The 19,258-nt window shown below is 40.8% G+C and overlaps 1 protein-coding gene and 1 long non-coding RNA gene across 2 annotated transcripts in view; one reads left to right on the plus strand and one right to left on the minus strand.

Annotated features, from left to right (window-relative positions):
- The window catches only part of FER1L6 (fer-1 like family member 6), a 207,098-nt gene that overhangs the window by 151,414 nt on the left and 36,426 nt on the right, over window positions 1–19,258 (plus strand). Inside the window, exons 28-34 of the mRNA XM_008973935.4 lie at window positions 226–348; window positions 1,570–1,609; window positions 3,164–3,279; window positions 4,281–4,412; window positions 5,320–5,445; window positions 10,004–10,131; window positions 16,115–16,285. Of these exons, the coding sequence (XP_008972183.3) occupies window positions 226–348; window positions 1,570–1,609; window positions 3,164–3,279; window positions 4,281–4,412; window positions 5,320–5,445; window positions 10,004–10,131; window positions 16,115–16,285 (836 nt within the window). The remainder of the gene's footprint in view (window positions 1–225; window positions 349–1,569; window positions 1,610–3,163; window positions 3,280–4,280; window positions 4,413–5,319; window positions 5,446–10,003; window positions 10,132–16,114; window positions 16,286–19,258) is intronic.
- The window catches only part of LOC129392971 (uncharacterized), a 125,533-nt gene that overhangs the window by 20,233 nt on the left and 86,042 nt on the right, over window positions 1–19,258 (minus strand). The gene's annotated exons all lie outside the window — the stretch shown is intronic.

Here is a 19,258-nt window from a genome sequence, read left to right on the forward strand (position 1 = left end):
AACAGTATCTCATGTATGCTCAATAAATGCTAAATGAATGAATGAATAGATGCTTGAACTTTCATTTGTGGAAGTGATACAGAGAGCTGCTATCACAAAACCAGTGGATACCTCTGTGTGTTTTCCAGTGGACACCTAAATGTTTTCTTCCTCACAAGCCAGTTGACCATCAGCATGCAGCCAAATGAGGTTGAACTAATAACCCATTCCCTCATCCCTTGCCAGGATCCCAGGAAGCCTTCCCGGAGGTCCACTAAGAGGAGAAAGAGGACCATAGCAGATGAATCTGCTGAAAACGTGATTGACTGGTGGTCTAAGTATTATGCCTCCCTGAAGAAAGCCCAGAAGGTAGAGTCTCCCCTACCTGTGGCAGTTAAGAGACTCAATAAGGAAACACAGCACCTTCTCCTACACTAAGTCCTACATAACCTCCTTTTAAATGCCACTATACATAGACCCTACTCAGGTGTGGTTCTGTTAACTGCAGAAAGGTAAAAAGCCTGGAAGAACCAGAGATATGGAATTACAAAATTCCTACTTTTTGGCTGGAGCTGGCCCTAGGACATAAGCTCTGCTGTAAATACTGGAAGGATGTTCAGTCTAGCATGGTATCTGGAGGATCTGCCCCCACAGCCAGACTCAGGGGGGTCCAGCAGGGAGAAATGGGGTCTCTGGATAGGTGGGCATCAATGACTGAGGCCTCAGGAGATACCCTAGTCTAAGGACCCCAAGTCTTCAGCAGGATTCTAAGTTCACATGGGAAATTATCAAAGGCAGAGGTCTTGGCCTTAGGAAATGGTATTATAAGTGGGTTTACATAGCAAGAGCAGGGCCTCATGTCCATGGAATGAGACAGATCTAGTTATGAAGCTGGAGAGACAGTGGGGAGTAGGCCTGGAGAGTCCGGCAAAAGCTCAGCAACTGGATATGGTAAGATTTCTTACCCCTGAGTACAAAAGGGAAGAAAAATTACTCCGATGTTGTATTTAATTGAATGCACTTCTGCTTCTTTAGTTTGGAAAGGCTATGGTTGCATCTAGGACTATTTCTCAAATATTGATACATACCGAAAAAGCAAATGTTAGTCCCTGCCTCCAACCTCCCTCCTTTTGCTGCAATGGACACTATCACTTCCTGTGAGAACTCAGCCCTTTCCCCTTTCTCTGCTAACCTCCCCAACCTATGGTACCATCCCAAAGACCAGAAACGCCAACAGACACAACTCATGGTGCAGATGAGGGAGATGCTCCAGGGAGGTGGAAAAATATTGGGGAGATAATTTGCTTGCCTCGTGGCTGAGAGGGTACTGCATATAAGGGACAAAGATGTCTATAGCTTGATCATACTTTTCTTGGAAGTGCGGATACCTCTTTTTTAGGATAGGGCATCCTATTGGGCTTAACCCCCAGATCTTTACAGTGCGGCTTCATTTTGGGGGACTGCTTACAGACTGCTTGAATACTCTTTTAAAATAGTGTCTCTGGGAATGCAGAGGGCTGAGATAATTGTTAGCAGTCAATTAATAAATCAAGTATTGTGGTGTCAATAATATTGTCTCCTTTTTCAAAGGCAAAGGAGAGAAATCCCAAGGGAAAAAAAGGCAATACAGGTAAGCAGTTATTCTGGGGACATTTGTCCATAGAATAGGGCCATCGTTACGAGAAAATTGTAAAATGGAAGCCACGGGAGGTGTATTAGAGCTCAACTCCCTCCTTTCCCGAGTTTAGAAACAATCTCAGGAAGATGACAGCACTTTAAAATGTGGTCATGTAGCTCTTGGTGCTGGGCTGGAACCAGATCTCAGTTCTTCTGAATTCAGCTCAGTGCTGGAATCGACCCTTTGGCTCAAGTTCCTATGTTGACAGTCTTAATGTAGAAACCGTAGAATAAAAATAGAAGCAATCTGGATGACTGGCCAAAATCAACATGATAAACTTTATTAGAGGTGAGTTCCAAAACTCAGTCTACAGGATTGGATAGATCTTGTTTGGCAGAAGGTCAGATTTCAAATGACCACAAACTCAATTCAAGCCAACAGTAGGTCTCAGCCTAAATACAACTGTAACGTTAAGCAGCCAATGTTGTTTCATTTGACGATGATAGAAGTGGAAAAACTAGAGCCAGGCTCAGTTCCTCAGACCACTCCTAATTAGCACATGTAATTCTAAGACCAACCCCATGTCATAGGAAATAGTATCTTCACCTTGCAAATGATGAAAGAGAGGTACAAAGAGGTCAAGTAATTTGTCCAACATTACACAGCTAGAAAATAACAGAGCTACAGTCCATATCAGGTGGTTTCTCCCCTGCAGAGCCTGCTGCTAAAAAATTACTGAGTAATCCCCCTAACAACTTTGCGCAAGACCCTTAGGATATTTGAGCCTCATATTGAACTAGATGTATCTCAATTCCCTTAATGGATCTGAGAGAGTGTGACTCCAAAAAGCTTTGGAGTCAGTCCAAGTTCTGAGTCTGTTCTTTGCTAGTTGGGTGAATGGGCAAATTATTTATTCTCTCTGTGCCTAGTTTAATGAGTTCTTACATGTACTGTAACCCATTGGCCCATAGATTAGGGCCATTGCCCTCTTCCTATTGCTCAGCCCTAGGGGATCCACTGACGTTGGATTCATATGTGCATGGGGTGCCCTGCAGTCAGGCAGTGTACAGACTGTATGTAACAATCCTACAGCAAAAAGTTACTATTTCTTTTTTAAAAGAAGGGTCACAAGTTACTCTTTTTTTTTTTTTTTTTTTTTCCGAGACGGAGTCTTGCTCTGTCGCCCAGGCTGGAGTGCAGTGGTGCAATCTTGGCTCACTCCAAGCTCTGCCTCCCAGGTTCACACTATTCTCCTGCCTCAGCCTCCCGAGTAGCTGGGACTACAGGTGCCCGCCACCATGCCTGGCTAATTTTTTGTATTTTTAATAGAGACAGGGTTTCACCATGTTAGCCAGGATGGTCTCGATCTCCTGACCTTGTGATCTGCCCGCCTCAGCCTCCCAAAGTGCTGGGATTACAGGTGTGAGCCACCGTGCCTGGCCACAAGTTACTATTTCTGAAGGGTCACAACATAGGACATGTCAGCAAAAGGAAAGAAAGAGCTTGGCTTTGTTCCTTCTCATCTCAACCGCCATGAGAAATCTAATTTCTGCTGAATATCCACAGAGGCAAAGCCAGATGAGGTAGTGGTAGATATAGAAGATGGGCCAAAGAAGAAGAAAGACAAAATGCTCAAGAAGAAACCCAAAGATGATGGAATCCCCAACCTGGCCATCTTGCAGGTATGTGGGGACACAGGCATCTCTGCCATTGATGGGGAGGGATGCTCAGCAATGAGGTTCTGTGAGTGCTTTGGTCAACCCTAGTCATGCCTTTGTTTGACATTTTGTCTTCATTGTCACCGATGTAGAGAAGTAAACTTTGATGTGCATTTAAGCCAAGACAGGAAGCTTGTTCATTTTCCATTTCCTATACCCTCATATTGAGAAGGGGCGTAACTTATTGTTTAACGTGGACCTTACAAAGTAATCTACAGCATTTGAGCTCCCCTTGGCCCATCTCTAGGTGCTTGTCATCATGATGCAAATGTGTACACACTCAAGGTAACAGGAGATTTAACTCCAACTAAAGTCAGCTCCATTAGGCCAATCTTAACATTAGTTAGAGGGTATTAGCTAGAGATATATTGATGGCTATGAAAATTTGAAGGGTGAAAATTATATATATAGATAACCAACTTGGGTAAGCAATTTATATAGGAAAGTTGAATAAGTAAATTATATATACTACCAAACCTAAAACTCAACTCAATTTTGCATTTCCAAAGCATATATATAATTTCCACTTGGAAACTTCATGTCTATATGCATTACAATAAAAACAAATATTCCATCGCCTTATATGTGTTAAGAAGTAGATATTTAATGAACATTATTGATTTGAATCTCCTCAAAGTATTATAGTCTATATCCAACAACCAATGGCATCAACTAGCTCTAAAAGGTTTGTTGTATCTATACTTATATATTACAATTTTTTAAATTTACCTATACTTTTTGGAATTTAAAAGTTCATCAGAACATTTCATAAAATTCATAGTAGTAGTTTCAGGAGTGCTGAGCCAATCCATGTTCCTTATCTTACTGAAGATAAATTACCAGTGGCCTCAGATTTTCCCAAGGGGCATATATCAAGGCTGGTTTTGGAGAGTCTTGGCATTTCTCATTAAATCAATCCTGGGCTTTCCTTCCTCTTAGCACAATCTTCTCCCTTTTCCCTAAAGATATATGACGGTGATCTCGAGAGTGAATTCAACAATTTTGAAGACTGGGTGAAAACTTTTGAGCTCTTCAGAGGCAAATCTACGGAAGATGACCATGGTCTTGATGGAGACCGAGTCATAGGAAAATTTAAGGCAGGTTCCATTTTTAATCCTTTTATTTGGCTCTCCCTGTCCATAAATGTCAGGTATGACTCGATTCTGTTAATGGAATTGTGGTGTGGGATGTGTGTAGGGAAAATCCTTAATTTTTACTCAAGTCCCTCTCTAGAACTCCACAAAACCTAGCCCCAGTCTTTTAAGATATTTTTGGTTTGTGACCAGTGGATTGGAGCTCAGTCTGGTGAAAAATAAGGAGACAGAGTCATTACCTGAAAGGAACACTGAACTTTACTTTGTTCTCTCCCCTCTGGCATACCAAATGTGTGATTTATGCAAGCCTACCAGTTGGACGATTAAACTAATCAAGCAACACAAGCCCTTCATCTGGCAGACTTACAGTGTGAACATCACAAAGTAGTAGCCAGCATTCACTATAAACATACTACAAGCTGGGCCCTTTCTATGCAGCATGCTATGTTGGAAATAGCACAGGCATTACAGTTTGCCCATCTGGATTCAAATTCTAGTTATAGTATTAACCAGCTGCATGATCTGGAACAAAGTGCTTCACTTCCCTAAGCCTCAGTTGCTGTCTGGAAATAGGAATACTGCAGCAGGATTGAATGAGATAATGGGGGAAGCACTAGCACAGCACCCCACATGTAAAAGGCACTTCATGTCCCATCTGTTCTGTTCTTCATACAACAGTCCTGTGAGGGGGGTGTTAATGTACAATGCCAATTCACTGGTGTACCATGAAGAAGCTCAGATGCAAGCAGGCTACATAAATTACCCAAGGACACCCAACTGGCAAGTTTAGCACCAAACCAGGTCCTGCAAATTCCCAAGCTGTGCTCATTTTCCCAGCACTGTGCTCTCTGTGGGTTTTGGTGGGACATATGACCATCTCATTTCAATGGGTTGCATTTTGTGGTTCCAGGGCTCCTTCTGCATCTACAAAAGCCCCCAGGATTCTAGCTCTGAGGACAGCGGGCAGCTGAGAATCCAGCAAGGGATTCCGCCCAATCACCCTGTCACAGTGCTGATCAGAGTATACATTGTCGCGGTGAGCCATTCTTGTTTGCTCTCAGGGGGTGTATTTATCTGCTCAGGCTGCCATAACAAAATATATGGCAGACTGGGAGGCTTAAACAACAGAAATTTACTTTCCCACAGTTTTGAATGCCATAAGTCTATAATCAAGTTGCAACCAGGGTTGGTGTCTTGTGAGGCCTCTCTTGCTGGTTTGTGGATGGCTGCCTTCTTGCTGTGTCCTCACACAGCCTTTCCTCTGTGCACGTGTATATAGGGAGAGTGCGAGCTCTGATATCTCCTCCTCTTCCTATAAAGACACTAGCCCTGTCATATTAGAGCAGCACCACTATGACCTCATTTAACCTTAATTACCTCCCTAAAGCTGTGTCTCCAACTACAGTCACCTTAGGAGTTAGGGGTTCAACATATAGGGGTATGAAGTTAGGCTGGCAAAACAGACATGTTATGGCTTTTCTGAGCATATAGGACTGTTCCATCTGTGTAGTTTTATCTGCTCCCTATGGTTGCCTACGGCAGGAGAGGGAACCAAATAGGAGGGAAGCAGGAAACTACAGGAAAGATGGGGGGAAGGACCAAGGCAGAACAGGGCAGCTGTTACTGTGAAATTCTCCTCACAGCCATGCCTCTGCACTATTGCAGTAGAAAATTTCACTTTGAATGTATTTCCAAGAAAGATGTTAACTCCTCTAAGCTTCCCTCTTTCTGATAATGACAGCACAAAACTTTGATTATGAAACTTTTCGGCCTCATTAGCAGGAAGCTCAGGGCCAAATTTAATGCTCGATCAAAGCAACTGTATGAACCCCAATGGTTCATGGATTTGTTTTAATCTCCTGACCTTGGATGTGGTTTTTGTAATTGTATTATTTTATTATAATGCTCTTATTTTATATCAGCCGTTTGCTTCCATTGCCTACATTCTTTCAAAGAAACATAAATGTAACATAAAATAAAAATGAATTATCCTTTAATGCTAAGGGAGAAATAAATATTCTTCCATCATGCAGTTCTCAGGTTTCCTTCATCATCCTCTGCATCTTCACCACAACCACCATGTGCCAGGGATGTTGCGATGAAAAGAACATAGTCTCTGCCTTCAGGGAAGTCACAGTGTAGTTGGAAAGATGAGAAGAACTTAGAGTCACTGACAATGTTGGGTAGTCAACATGAAACACCACCCTCAGGATGCCTCAGGATGCTTTAGACTAACCTTTTCAAAATTTTGTTCAGGAAGTCACTTGTGTTTTGGGAGAAACAGGCACTCCTTAGCAAACAGAATGTATGTTCAAATAAATTTGAGAAGTAGCATGTATTTCCTTCTCCAGGCTTTGAGATTCACAAAGCTCATTAGCACATTCAAGGCTCTGAGAATTTCAGAAGCAAACAAACCTATTTAGTAATCTTGAACAGCATTTTCTAAACTTTTGCCTCATACCTTTTTTCCCCCTACAGAAAATCTTACAGAGCTATAGTTCTCTAAGATACAGTTTGGGGAATCCAGAAATAGTATGAACAGTAGGAAGGAGAGGGAAGAATTTCTGTGAACTACAGAGATTGGAGAAAGATCCGTCTCCTTCTTCATGTATTCATTCAGAAAATATCTACTGCACACCTTTTATGTGTTTAGTATCTTCTAGGCAAAGGCCAGATAAACAGATCAGGTTTCTGTCCAGGAGGTAGCATGGGGGAGGGAGGCCTTGGGCTGGAACTTGACAACAGGAGGGACTTGAACAAACAGGGAGTCAGAAGATGGCAGTCCTAGGTAAATTCACTACAGTTATGGACAGTCAATACTTTTCATTGATATTTCTAGTAGTTTGATTATGTGTGGTTTGCTCTCGTACTAATAATTAAATGGATTCTCAAACCTTTTAATTAAAAGAACACTAACAAGTAAAAAAAATACTACTTAAAACTCGCATAAAGAAAGAAATCAAATTTCCCCACCTCTTTTTTTCCTTACTTTACAAGATAGATTGGCCATTTTTTTCTAGATTAGTATGTACAGGTCTTCATTCCTTTTAGTAGCTGTATAGCATTTTCTTGAATAAATGTATTCATTTATTCAACAAATATTAAGACCCTGTTCTATGTCCTAGAGGTAAAGTAATGAACAAGATAAACAGTGCCATTGCTGTCATGGAGATTACATACTAGTTGAGAGTGATGTGGGAATTAAGAAGATATAAAATAAACAAAGGAACAGATAAATTAACAGGATTTGTGTCAGAGATAACTGCTTTGTAAAGAATTAAAATTGGCTGATGTGACAAGAAGAAATGGGAAGGACTGTTTTGCATTGTGTTTCTTCCCAAGTAATCAACAAATAGGTTGCTTATAATTTTTGGCTATTAAACAGTGTTCTAGTGAACATCCTTGAACATACAGCTTTATAGGCTCACCTTATTCTATCTACAGGATAGAGTCCTAAATATGGAATTGTTTCTCAGCTTTCATTGCTGCAGAGTTTCTCCATCTTTTTGATACCATTTCTTACCATCCTTCTACTCTGGCCTTTCCTTAGAAAGTATTTGCTTTTGACAGTTTAAGGCCTAGGTTGTCTAGAATCAGACTTTACTCTCAGAAAAGATCATCATTCAACTGGTCAGTGCTAAATGCAAGAGTCATAGGGTCATGGATTCAGAGACCATTAGTTCTGGGAAGGGCCTTCAGGTCCACCCCATGATTTTACAGATAGATCTCAGAGAGATGACATGATTTGCCCAATATCACACACTAGAAACGTAGTCAGGCCAGGTGCAGTGGCTCATGCCTGTAATCCCAGCACTTTGGGAGGCCAAGGTGGGCAGATTGCTTGAGCTCAGGAGTTTGAGACCAGCCTGGGCAACATGGTGAAACCCCATCTCTGATACAAAAATTAGTGGGGCGTGGTGGCTCATGCCTGTAGTTCCAGCTACTTGGGAGGCTGAGGTGGGAGGATCACTTGAGCCTGGGAGGCATAAGTTGCAGTGAGCCAAGACTGCACCACTGTACTTTAGCCTAGGTGACAGAGCAAGATACTGTCTAAAAAGAAAAAAAAAGAAAAAGAAGAAATATAGTCATATGTCTTTTAACGAAGGGAATACGTTCTGAGAAATGTGTTGTTAGGCTGTTTCAGTGCTGTGCAAGTGTCACACTGTATTTACACAAACCTAGATGGTATGGCCTCCTACACGATAGTATAGCCTATTGCACTCCTATGCTATAAACCTGTGTAGCACATTACTGTATAGACTACTGTAGGCAATTTTAACACAATGGTATTTGTGTATCTAAACACAGAAAGGTACAGTAAAAATACAGTAGAAAAGATTTGAAAAAAATGGTACACCTGTCTAGGGCACTTACCATGAATGGAGCTTGCCAGACTGGAAGTTGCTCTGGGTGAGTCACTGAGTGGTGAGTGAATGTGAAGGCCTAGGATGTTACTGTCTGCTACTGTAGAGTTTAGAAACACTGTACACTTAGGCTACACTAAATTTATAACACATATTTTTCCTTATTCAATAATAAATTAGCTTACTATAACTTTTTTACTTTATAAACTTTTAAGTTTTTAACTTTTGACGCTGGTCAAAACAACATTTAGCTTAAAACACAAACACGTTGTTCAGCTGTACACAAATATGTTCTTGATATCCTTAGTCGATTAGCTTTTTTCTATTTTAAAATTGTTTTATTTTTTAAACTTTGTTGTTAAAAACTAAAACACACACACATTAGCCTAGGCCTACACAGGGTCAGGATCATCAATATCACTGTGTTCTACCTCCCCATCTTGTCCCACTGGAAGGTCTTCAAGGGCACTAACACACATGGAGCTGTCATCACTTATAATAACACCTTTTTCTGGATGCCTTCTGATGGACCTGCCTATGGATGTTTTACAGTTAACTTTTTTTAATAAATAGAAAAAGTACACTCTAAAGACTAAAAAGTATAGTAAATACATAAACCAGTAACATCATTATTTATTGTCATTGTCAAGTATTATATACTATACATGATTGTATACTTTTATATGACTGTTAGCACAGTAGGTTTGTTTATAGCATCACCACAAACATGCGAGTAATGTGTTGCACTACAATGCTGCAACAGATATGTCACTAGATCATAGGAATTTTTCAGCTCCATTATAATTTTATAGGACTGCCATCGTACATGTGGTCAGTCCTTGACCAAGACATCATTAAGCGGTGCGTGACTGTAGAACTAGAACTCAAACTCATGCCTTCTGCCTCCTGGTCCGGCATTTTTCTCATTTTTCTGTGCCAAGAGCTTCTTTCCACTGAGGAGATGACTCCAGAGAAAGTTGCACTTGGGCAAAGCCAATAATTTTTCTTTTTAGCAGCAAAATGTAGATGCTAAAGTAGTGGCTCTTAACCTTGGCTGCACACTAGAATTATCTAGGGAGTTTTTCAAAAGCCCAAAGCCCTGGCCCGTTAAATCAGACTATCTAGAGACAGAAGTCAGGCATTAGCATTTTTGAAAGCACCAAGGTAATCCCAGTGTACAACCAATGTTGAGAGCTATTGAACCAAAGACATTTTCTTTTTCCTTTCCAGGCATTTAATCTTAGTCCAGCTGATCCAGATGGCAAATCAGATCCCTACATTGTGATCAAGCTTGGCAAGACAGAAATCAAAGACCGGGATAAATACATCCCTAAACAACTGAACCCAGTATTTGGAAGGTCAGTGGCCATCTGGGCTGTGTTTTATTGTCCTTTCTGCATTTGCTCCTGCTGTGTTTCTGTGGGGATGGTGCGTGTATGTTTGTGTTCCTGGGTGAAATGGTTCCAGGAGGTTAAATACTGGCTTCTGCTCTTGGTAATAACCAACCAAACCTACGTCCATGGAGCAGGGTTGAATTCTTTCATGGTCCCCTGAGGAATTTGGTGGTACTTGGTGATCTTCTTACCCATAGCTTTCTTTACTGTAATTTTTTTCTTTTTCTTTTTTTGTGAACTTAAGTAGAGAAATATATACCCACAGCTTTCTAATTACAATTTTCTGGATTTTAGATTTAATAGGCATCTTGCAGGGTCATTGGATTCGGCCTTGTGCTTTTGAACAGAGCAGAGATTTCCTTTTTATAAACAAGGCAGCCAAGGTCTAGGGAGGTTAAGAAACATATTCAAGTTCAGATGACACAATTGGAGAATAATGGGCCAGAAGTTTAGTCTTTTGTCTCCTACTAAAGGGATTTTTCTATCATATTATTTTGTGGTTCATTTGAGGTGACCCCTGAGGTCAAAGAGTTGAACTTTGTCCTCAAGTTGTGCTTTGTTTTCCTGTAAAGTGTTAAAAGCTATTGCATTTGTGTAAGGGGACTAGGCATTTGCCAGCTCACAGCAATCCTGCCATGCTCACTGATCCTCCAATATGATGTGCTAAGCATTGGTGTTCCCTGTTTGAGTTTGTGCACCTGTCTGTCATTCACTCTGGAATCAAGGTGGCCTGGGTTTCACTCTGCTACATACAAGCTCTACAACCTTATGCGGATGGCTTAACCTCTCTGTTCCTAGTTTTCCTGACCTGCAAAGCAGCAACAGTGACACCTGACTCTCATATTCCTTTAGATGATTAAATGTGTAAAGCACCTAGCACATCACATTGCCTATGCCAGCACACAATTGACACTCAGAACACATTAGCTCCCTTGCTCCCCACCTTAGTAATTATTGTAGCAATGGATACATCTTTAGTGTGTTTAATTTCTTTTATCTTGAGTAAACAGGAACATGGGATAAAATCTCCATTGGCTCCATTTAAATTCATTTACACATCTGTGATCACTTTGGAGCCTCTGACATTTAATCAGCACTAGCCTCTTACATTTTATTGCTCCTGAGGAAATGAGGGCAATAAATGATCTTGCCTGTCCAGATTAATGAGAATGACAGTGCTGGGGAAACACCCTTTCTTCCCTCATCCAGTGATGACCTTTATCATCACCTGCCACTTATGTAACTAGTGCTTCAGTGTGACAACCGCTTGGCAGGCACTTTTTATGAGCTACTTTCACCACAGTGCCATGAACTAGACTTGTTTTACTATCCGTGCTATATGGCCATGGCAAACGAGAAGAGGACGATGAAGTCAATGTTCTCTCCTGCCTCTGACATTGCAGCACCTCATCCAAAAGCTCTCCAGATGTGGATGTTTAGTTGGATATGTGTTTAATTTTTACTTAGAAACAAAAGTTTCCAGCACAATCCCACAGTGTTCCAGCAGGAAGAGTAGAGGGTTCTTGTGCCTGAGCCAGGGTCTGCGGAATCCTTCCTCATAACTTCAGTGCCTCAGTATCGGTGTGAGGGTGTCACAGCCTCCAACCCCTGGTGCCCTGGTATCTTGCGTTGCTTTACCTTTCTTCGTAGCCTCTGACATGGATTAGATGTTTATGGGTTTATTGGCCATCTCCCATCTCCCCACTAGAATGTAAGAAGTATTTGAGCAGGGACTTAGTCTAGTCTGGTTAATGCCACATCCCTAGCACCTAGGACAGGGCCTGGCACAGAGCAGGTGCTCAATATGCATTTGTGGAATGAACAGATGGATGGATGGATGGGTGGGTGGGTGGCCAGATGAACAAAATGCCAGTCAGTTGTCAGTGGGATTTAATGGGGCCCTATCTCCACATCATCTTGATATGATGCATGTCTGTAGGCTTTGACAGTTTCTTCCTCATGGCTCTTATGGTTTCCCAGAATGTTTGCCATTGTCTCCACCACCTTGATAATTAACCATAAAGCAAAATGATGAGATCCTAATGGGTTAATAAACCAGCTCGACCTCCCCTTACTCATTCACATCTGCAGGACTTTGTCCTTGCTATGCCCTCACCATGACATGCCTTTTCTTTTCTTGTCCACCTGCAGAACTTCATTTATTCCTCACAATTACTGGGAATCCACCATGTGTCAGGCACACTGCTAAGTGCTGGGACACAGTGAGGATCAAGCCACAGTCTGTACCTTCAAGGTGCCCATGAATATTGAGAGAACATCAAATAAATGCGTGATTACAATAGGCTGCTGCAAGTCCTGTGAAGACCCTGGGAAGGCATAAGACCCTCTTGGGAGTGTTGAGGGGGTGGGAAGGGATGGGTGTTCTTTGCCCTGCAAAGTCCAGAGTGTAGGGAGGGTGTTCTTTGCCCTGCAAAGTCCAGAGTGTAGGGAGGACGTGATGTGGCAGGAACTATGGGTATCAATCCGGGTTCCACCACAGGAAGGGACCTAGCAGAGGAGAGAGAGAGAATTTCCCAGGGCTTCCTTAACAAAGTACCATAAACTGGGTGGCCGAAACAACAGAAATTCATTCTCACAGTTTGGGATACTGAAAGTATGATGTTCTGGGATGCTTCCTTCTGTGGGCTGCAAGGGAGCCTCTATTCCCTGCCTCCCTGCCTCCCTCCCAGCTTCTGGTGATCTGCTGGCAATCCCTGGTGCTCCCTGGCTGGTAGATGCATTGCTACAATATCAGCCTTCATCTCCACATGGCCTGCTCCCTGCATCTCTCCACATCATCTTCCCTCTGTGCACATCTGTCTCTGTGCCAAGTTTTCCTCTTTACAAAGACACCAGTCATATTGCATTACAGCCCATCCTAATGACCTCACTATATCTTGATTACCTCTATTAAGTCCTCACTTCCAAATATGGTCAGATTTTGAGGTGCTGGATCTGGAGCTTCAACTTGTCTTTTGGTGGAGACACAATTCAACCCATAGCAATATATACTGCTTTTGCTCTTTATTATGAGATTATTGTTTTTGCTCTTAAGTGTTTTCTACTGGTTAAAGCCTACTTAGATTATCAAGGAGAATCTTCTTCAATTAAAGTCAACTAATTGTGGATGTTAATTACATCTACAAAATGCCACCATAGCAACACCTGGATTAGCGTTTGATTGAATAACTGGAGACTATAGTCAAGTAGACACATGAAAACTGACCGTCATCCTGTGAGTAGATTGCAAATGTTTTTTTCTTTCCAATCAGGTCATCATTTTGGTGACAGACTATGTGCCAGCTACTGGAGAGGTATAAAGGGTGCATGACCCTGTTTCCATGGAACCTACACCCTTATGGAGGAGGCAGGGAATACAAAAAAAGAAAAAGCAGGCAGATATAAAATTGCCTGTATGATGAATACTATAAGGGAGAGGTACAGGGGCCTTTGAGTCTGTGTAATCGGAGAGCTTGACCTGGTTGGGAAAATGGCTAAGATTAGAAGTTCTGCAGATCTGGAGCAGGGAGAATTCCCATCTGCATTCAAGGCTCAGCCAGAGTCATCCCTGTGAAACCTTCTGTTGTCACCCCTCCCCAGACAGATGTACTAGTAACACCCTGCCCATAACTCTGTTGGAGCTCCTGCCACCTGATTTAGCCATATTCTTATTTGCCTTCTCCACTGGAAAGAAATTGTTTTACTTATCTCTTAAAAATCGCAGTGCCTGGCACATAGTAGACACACAATAAATGCTGAATGAACGAATGAATAAATTAAAGAATGAATGAATGACCAAATGAACAATGGAACATTGTTCCTCTGAAGCTCAGAGGTTCTTCATGCTTTGACCGTCTCAGTTTTGGCCCATTTCATGATGCATTCTGTTTTCCCAAACCACCCTTGCATCTAGGGATAGTACCTCATTGACACAAGTTGGTATAAGGCTAATTTTTCCCTGGGTAACTGGAAATTCAACCATAGTGGGCTGTTTTTGGTAACTTTTTTTTTCAAGATGGAGTTTTGCTCTTGTCGCCCAGGCTGGAGTGCAGTGGCGCGATCTTGGCTCACTGCAACCTCCACCTGCTGGGTTCAAGCTGTTCTCCTGCCTCAGCCTCCCAAGTAGCTGGGACTACAGACACCTGCCACCACGCTGGGCTAATTTTTGTATTTTTAGTAGAGACAGGGTTTCACCATGTTGGCCAGGCTTGTCTCGAACTCCTGGCCTCGAGTGATCCACCTGCCTCGGCAGGTGCTGGGATTATAGGCGTGAGCCACCGCTCCCGGCCCTGTTTTTGGTAACTTTTATTGACAGCTCCGTTTAAAATTTAGGTGAGATTAATATATGGACCCACAGCTTGGGGAGATGGGCCAGGGTGATTAAGTCGTCTTCATGGTTGCTAGCAGCAGTTAAGCCCTCAATAAGTCCTTTCAGTGACAGTAATGGTGATGGCTCAGGGGCACATGGCTGGAGGCTTCCTTGTGATGCACCTGCAGAGTATCAATTACAGTTTAGAATGTAAATCTTGGAGCTCAGGCAGGAAATACTATGCCTTCAGATGGAAGACATATGGATTTCTTTCCCACACAACCATATCCCTGGCCTGCTACAGCCACTTCTGTCAGTTACAGTCACTGGAGCTGTCCAGCGCCTCTGCTTTTCTCTCTCTGAGGAGGGTTAATTGGCTTGGGCATGCTGCAGTTGCTGTGCCTGCTTCACTGGGGAGTAAGTGTCAGGGTTAAGTGGATCTGACCATGAGGGCAGCAGCCCAGACAGCCCTGTGGACATGCAGGGAAACAATGGGCTCGCATTCTCCTTTCTCCCCCTCCTCTTTGTCCATCGCTCCCAGCCCAGTTCATCCTGTACCAGAGCAGACAGTCTACACAGCTGGAGAATACTGCTGTGTCCTTGATTTTGTTTTCAGGAAGGCATTTCCCTATAACGCAGTTAATTTTCAAGTACCAGTCCCAATGCAGTAGCATTGGGTAATTTATCATCACAGAAAATCAGACGGCATTAATGTTCCTTGAGACACCTTGCGTTGGTGTGGTTTCATGGAAGGAGCACCGAGCTAGGAATTAGGAACCTGGCACTTATCTCAGATTGGCCTGATTGATGATCTTGGGCAAGTTGCTAGTGTTCTCTAGATTTCAATTTATCTATAAAATGAAGGGATTGGATATGGTGATTTCTGAGATCTCTTACAGTTCACGGAAACATTTATTTTGTGTGTACTTCCTGCAGGTCAAGTGCAGGCTCCAGCAATGCAGAGACCAAAAAAAAAAAAAAGGCAGGTCCCTATTCTCGAGGGGCTCATAGTCTTGTAGAGACAACGCTTTGGTCTTGCAATTCTATGTTTTTATAATTGTTCATCCTTGATAAGGTTTTCATTTAAAATAAATGTAGCTAGTACTTGTTGATAAAGCAACAATGGAGGGGAAGGGGAATGGCAATGTATTGGGCACCAGTTGAACGCCTGAAAGTAAAATACATGTTTTATAGAAACAATATTGCATTTAAACCCCATGTTAAATTATAAAGAAGACATATATACTCATTTATAATATGGAGGCTAAGAGGAATTAAATAACTTTCCCAAAGTTTTACAATCAGGAAATTGCAGATTCAAAACCAAAATTAAAAATCAGTCCTGTTTGAAACCAAAATCCAAAGTTTTTCCTCTCCATCGTGCTGTCACCCTAGTTGAAGACTACAAGATGTGGCCCATGAAAAGGGGAGATTATTGGCCATTTGAAATTGATAACAGAGTTGAAAATTGTACTGCAATGAAAAATTAAACCAAACAAATATCTGCTAAGTATTAACTGAGTTGCTGAGTGTTTAATGAGTTCACATGAATAGCGGGCTAGCTAAAAGTGAAGCTGGGAATGGTTCCCTGTGTCACCAAATGTTAACTGACTCTTGAAGTCTCTGCTTGGACTGCAGGTCATTTGAGATCCAAGCCACATTCCCAAAAGAGTCCCTGCTCTCCATCCTGATCTATGACCATGACATGATTGGCACAGATGACCTTATTGGTGAGACCAAGATCGACCTGGAGAACCGCTTCTACAGCAAACACCGAGCCATCTGTGGCTTGCAGAGCCAGTATGAGATGTAAGTTCTTTCTCCCTGGGAGACACTTGGTATTCTGAAGCTGTTGTAGCCTTTAGGGCTCCAGACTCTGCATCCCAGTTGTCCATCTCTAGGAAGGCCAGACCAGGCTCAGCTTTAATGTCTCAAATGGGCTCCACATCAGCAGAGCTTGCTTGGGGAGACTCTGTTCAGTGCATTTGAGAGTCATCGTGACTGGGGAGGCAGCTCTGATTGAGAACCAAGGGCAGGTTCTTCAAGAGTCAAGAGCTAAATGTATGTGTTCACTCAGTCAGATGTGCCTTGAAATAGAGTTTCCCTGGTGAAGAATAATGCTAGAAGAATAATTAATATAATACAAATGCCAGCGTCCAAGCTAATTATAACACTCATGTACTTTCGATAACAAAGCATTTTACATGGAGTATCTCATTGAGTTTTCTGAACCACCCTTTGAGGCGTTATCTGCATTTTACAAATGAAGGAAGAACTGAACCAACTTTCACTCTTTTTTCAAATGTATTTTTAATTTTCATGGGTACATAAATGTGTATGTGTGTATATATTATATACACACACATATGGGGTATATGACATATTTTGATACAGGAATATAATGCATAACAATCACATCAGGGTAAATGGGATATCTATCACCTCAAATATTTATCCTTTCTTTATATTATAAACATCAAATTATACTCTCTTAGTTATTTTAAAATAGACAATAAATTATTGACTATAGTTGCCCTGTTGTGCTATCAGATACTGTATCTTATTCTATCTAACTATATTTTTGTATTCATTAACCATCATCCACTCTCTATCTCCATGAGTTCAAGTGTTTAAGTGAGAACACGCAAAGTTTGTCTTTCTGTGCCTGGTTTATTTTTCTTAACCTAATGTCTTTAATTCATGTTGATTTTATTTTTGCATATGATGAGACATAGGGATCTACTTTCATTCTTCTGCATATGGATATCCAGTTTTCCCAGCACCATTTATTGAAGAGACTGTCCTTTCTCTGATATATCTTTTTGGCATCTTTGTTGAAAATGAGTTCACTGTGGATGAATAGATTTATTTCTGGGTTCTCTATTCTGTTCCAAACATAGATTTCAAGACAAGAACTATAAAAAGACAAGAAAAAAAAAAGATTTATGTGTCTGTTGTTGTGCCAATACCATGCTCTTCTGGTTACTATAGCTCTGTAGCATAATTTGAAGTCAGGTAATGTGATTCCTCCAGTTCTGTTCTTTTCACTTAGAATAGCTTTGGCTATTCTGTGTCTTTTGTGGTCCCACGTAAATGTAAGATTGTTTTTTCTATTTCTATGAAGAATGTCATTGGTACTTTGATAGAGATTTCACTGAATCTGTAGGTTGCTTTTGGTACTATGGACATTTTAACAGTACTGATTCTTCCAATCCATGAACATGGAATATGTCTGTGGTTTTTTGTATCCTCTTCAATTTCTTGCACCAATGTTTTATAGTTTTCATTGTAGAGATCTTTTTTCTCCTGAAGTTTATTCCTAGGTATTTTATTTGTAGCTATTGTAAATGGGATTACTTTCTTGATTTCTTTTTCACATTGTTCACTGTTGGCATACAGAAATGCTACTGATTTTTGTACCTTGATTTTGTATCCTGCAACTCTACTGAATTTATCAGTTCTAATGGTTTTCTTGTGGAATCTTTAGTATTTTTTTTTCAAATATAAGATCATATTATCTACCCACAAGGGTAACTTCTTTCTTTCCAATTTGGATGCCCTTTATTTCTTTGTCTTATCTGATTGCTCTAGCTAGGACTTCCAGTTCTATGTTGAATAACAGTGGTGAAAGTGGGCATCCTTGTTTTGTGTCAGATCTTAGAGGAAAGGCTTTCAGTTTTCCCCATTCAGTATGATCCTAGCTGTGGGTCTGTTGTGTATGTTTTTTATTGTGTTGAGGTGTGTCCCTTCTATACTCAGTTTTTTGAGGGTTTCTTAAATTATGAAGGAATATTGAATTTCATCAAATGCTTTTTAAGTGTCAGTTGAAATGATCATATGGTTTGTGTCCTTCATTCTGTTGATAATGATGTATCACACTGACTGATTATGTATGTCAAATGATCATTACATCCCTGGAATAAATTCCACCTGATCATGATGAATGATCATTTTAACATGATGTTGAATTTGGTTTGCTAGTATTTTGTTGAAAATTTTTCTTGAACACTTTTGCATCAGTGTTCATCAGGGATATTTGCCTATAGTTTTCATTTTGTGATGTGTCTTTGGTTTTGGTTTCAGGGTAATACTGGCCTTGTAAAATGACTTTGGAAGTATATCCTTTTTCTTTGTTTTTCAGATTGGTATTAGTTCTTCTTTAAATGTTTGGTAAAAATCAGCAGTGAAGCTTTGGATCCTGGGCTTTTCTTTGCTAGGAGACTTTTTATTACAGCTTCAATTTCATTACTTGTTATTGATCTATTCAGGTTTTGAACTTCTCCATGGTTCAATCTTGGTAGGTTGTATGTTTCTAGGAATTCACTCATTTCTTCTAGGTTTTCCAATTTATTTGCTAATTTCCAAATTTTCCAATTTATTTCTAACATATCATTAGTAGCCTCTAATAATCATTTGAATTTCTGCAGTATTGGTTGTAATGTCTTCTTTATCATCTGTAATTTTATTTATTTAGGAGGTCTCCCATTTTTCTTAGCCTAGCTAAAGAGTTGCCAATTTTGTTTATCTTTTTGAAAAACCAACTTTTCATTTTGTTAATCTTATCTCTTTTTCTACTAATTTTGGGTTTGGTTTGCTCTTGATTTTCTAATTCATTAAGATATATTGTTACATTATTTATTTGAAGTTTTTCTACTTTTTTGATGTGGGTGCTTATTGCTATAAACTTTCTTCTTAGTACTACTTTCATTGTGTCCCATAAGTGTTGTTGGTATGTTTCCATTTTCATTTGTTTCAAGAAATTTCTAAATTTCTTTCTTAATT

The sequence above is a fragment of the Pan paniscus genome, chromosome 7 (genome assembly GCF_029289425.2).
Source record: "Pan paniscus chromosome 7, NHGRI_mPanPan1-v2.0_pri, whole genome shotgun sequence".
NCBI lineage: Eukaryota > Metazoa > Chordata > Mammalia > Primates > Hominidae > Pan > Pan paniscus.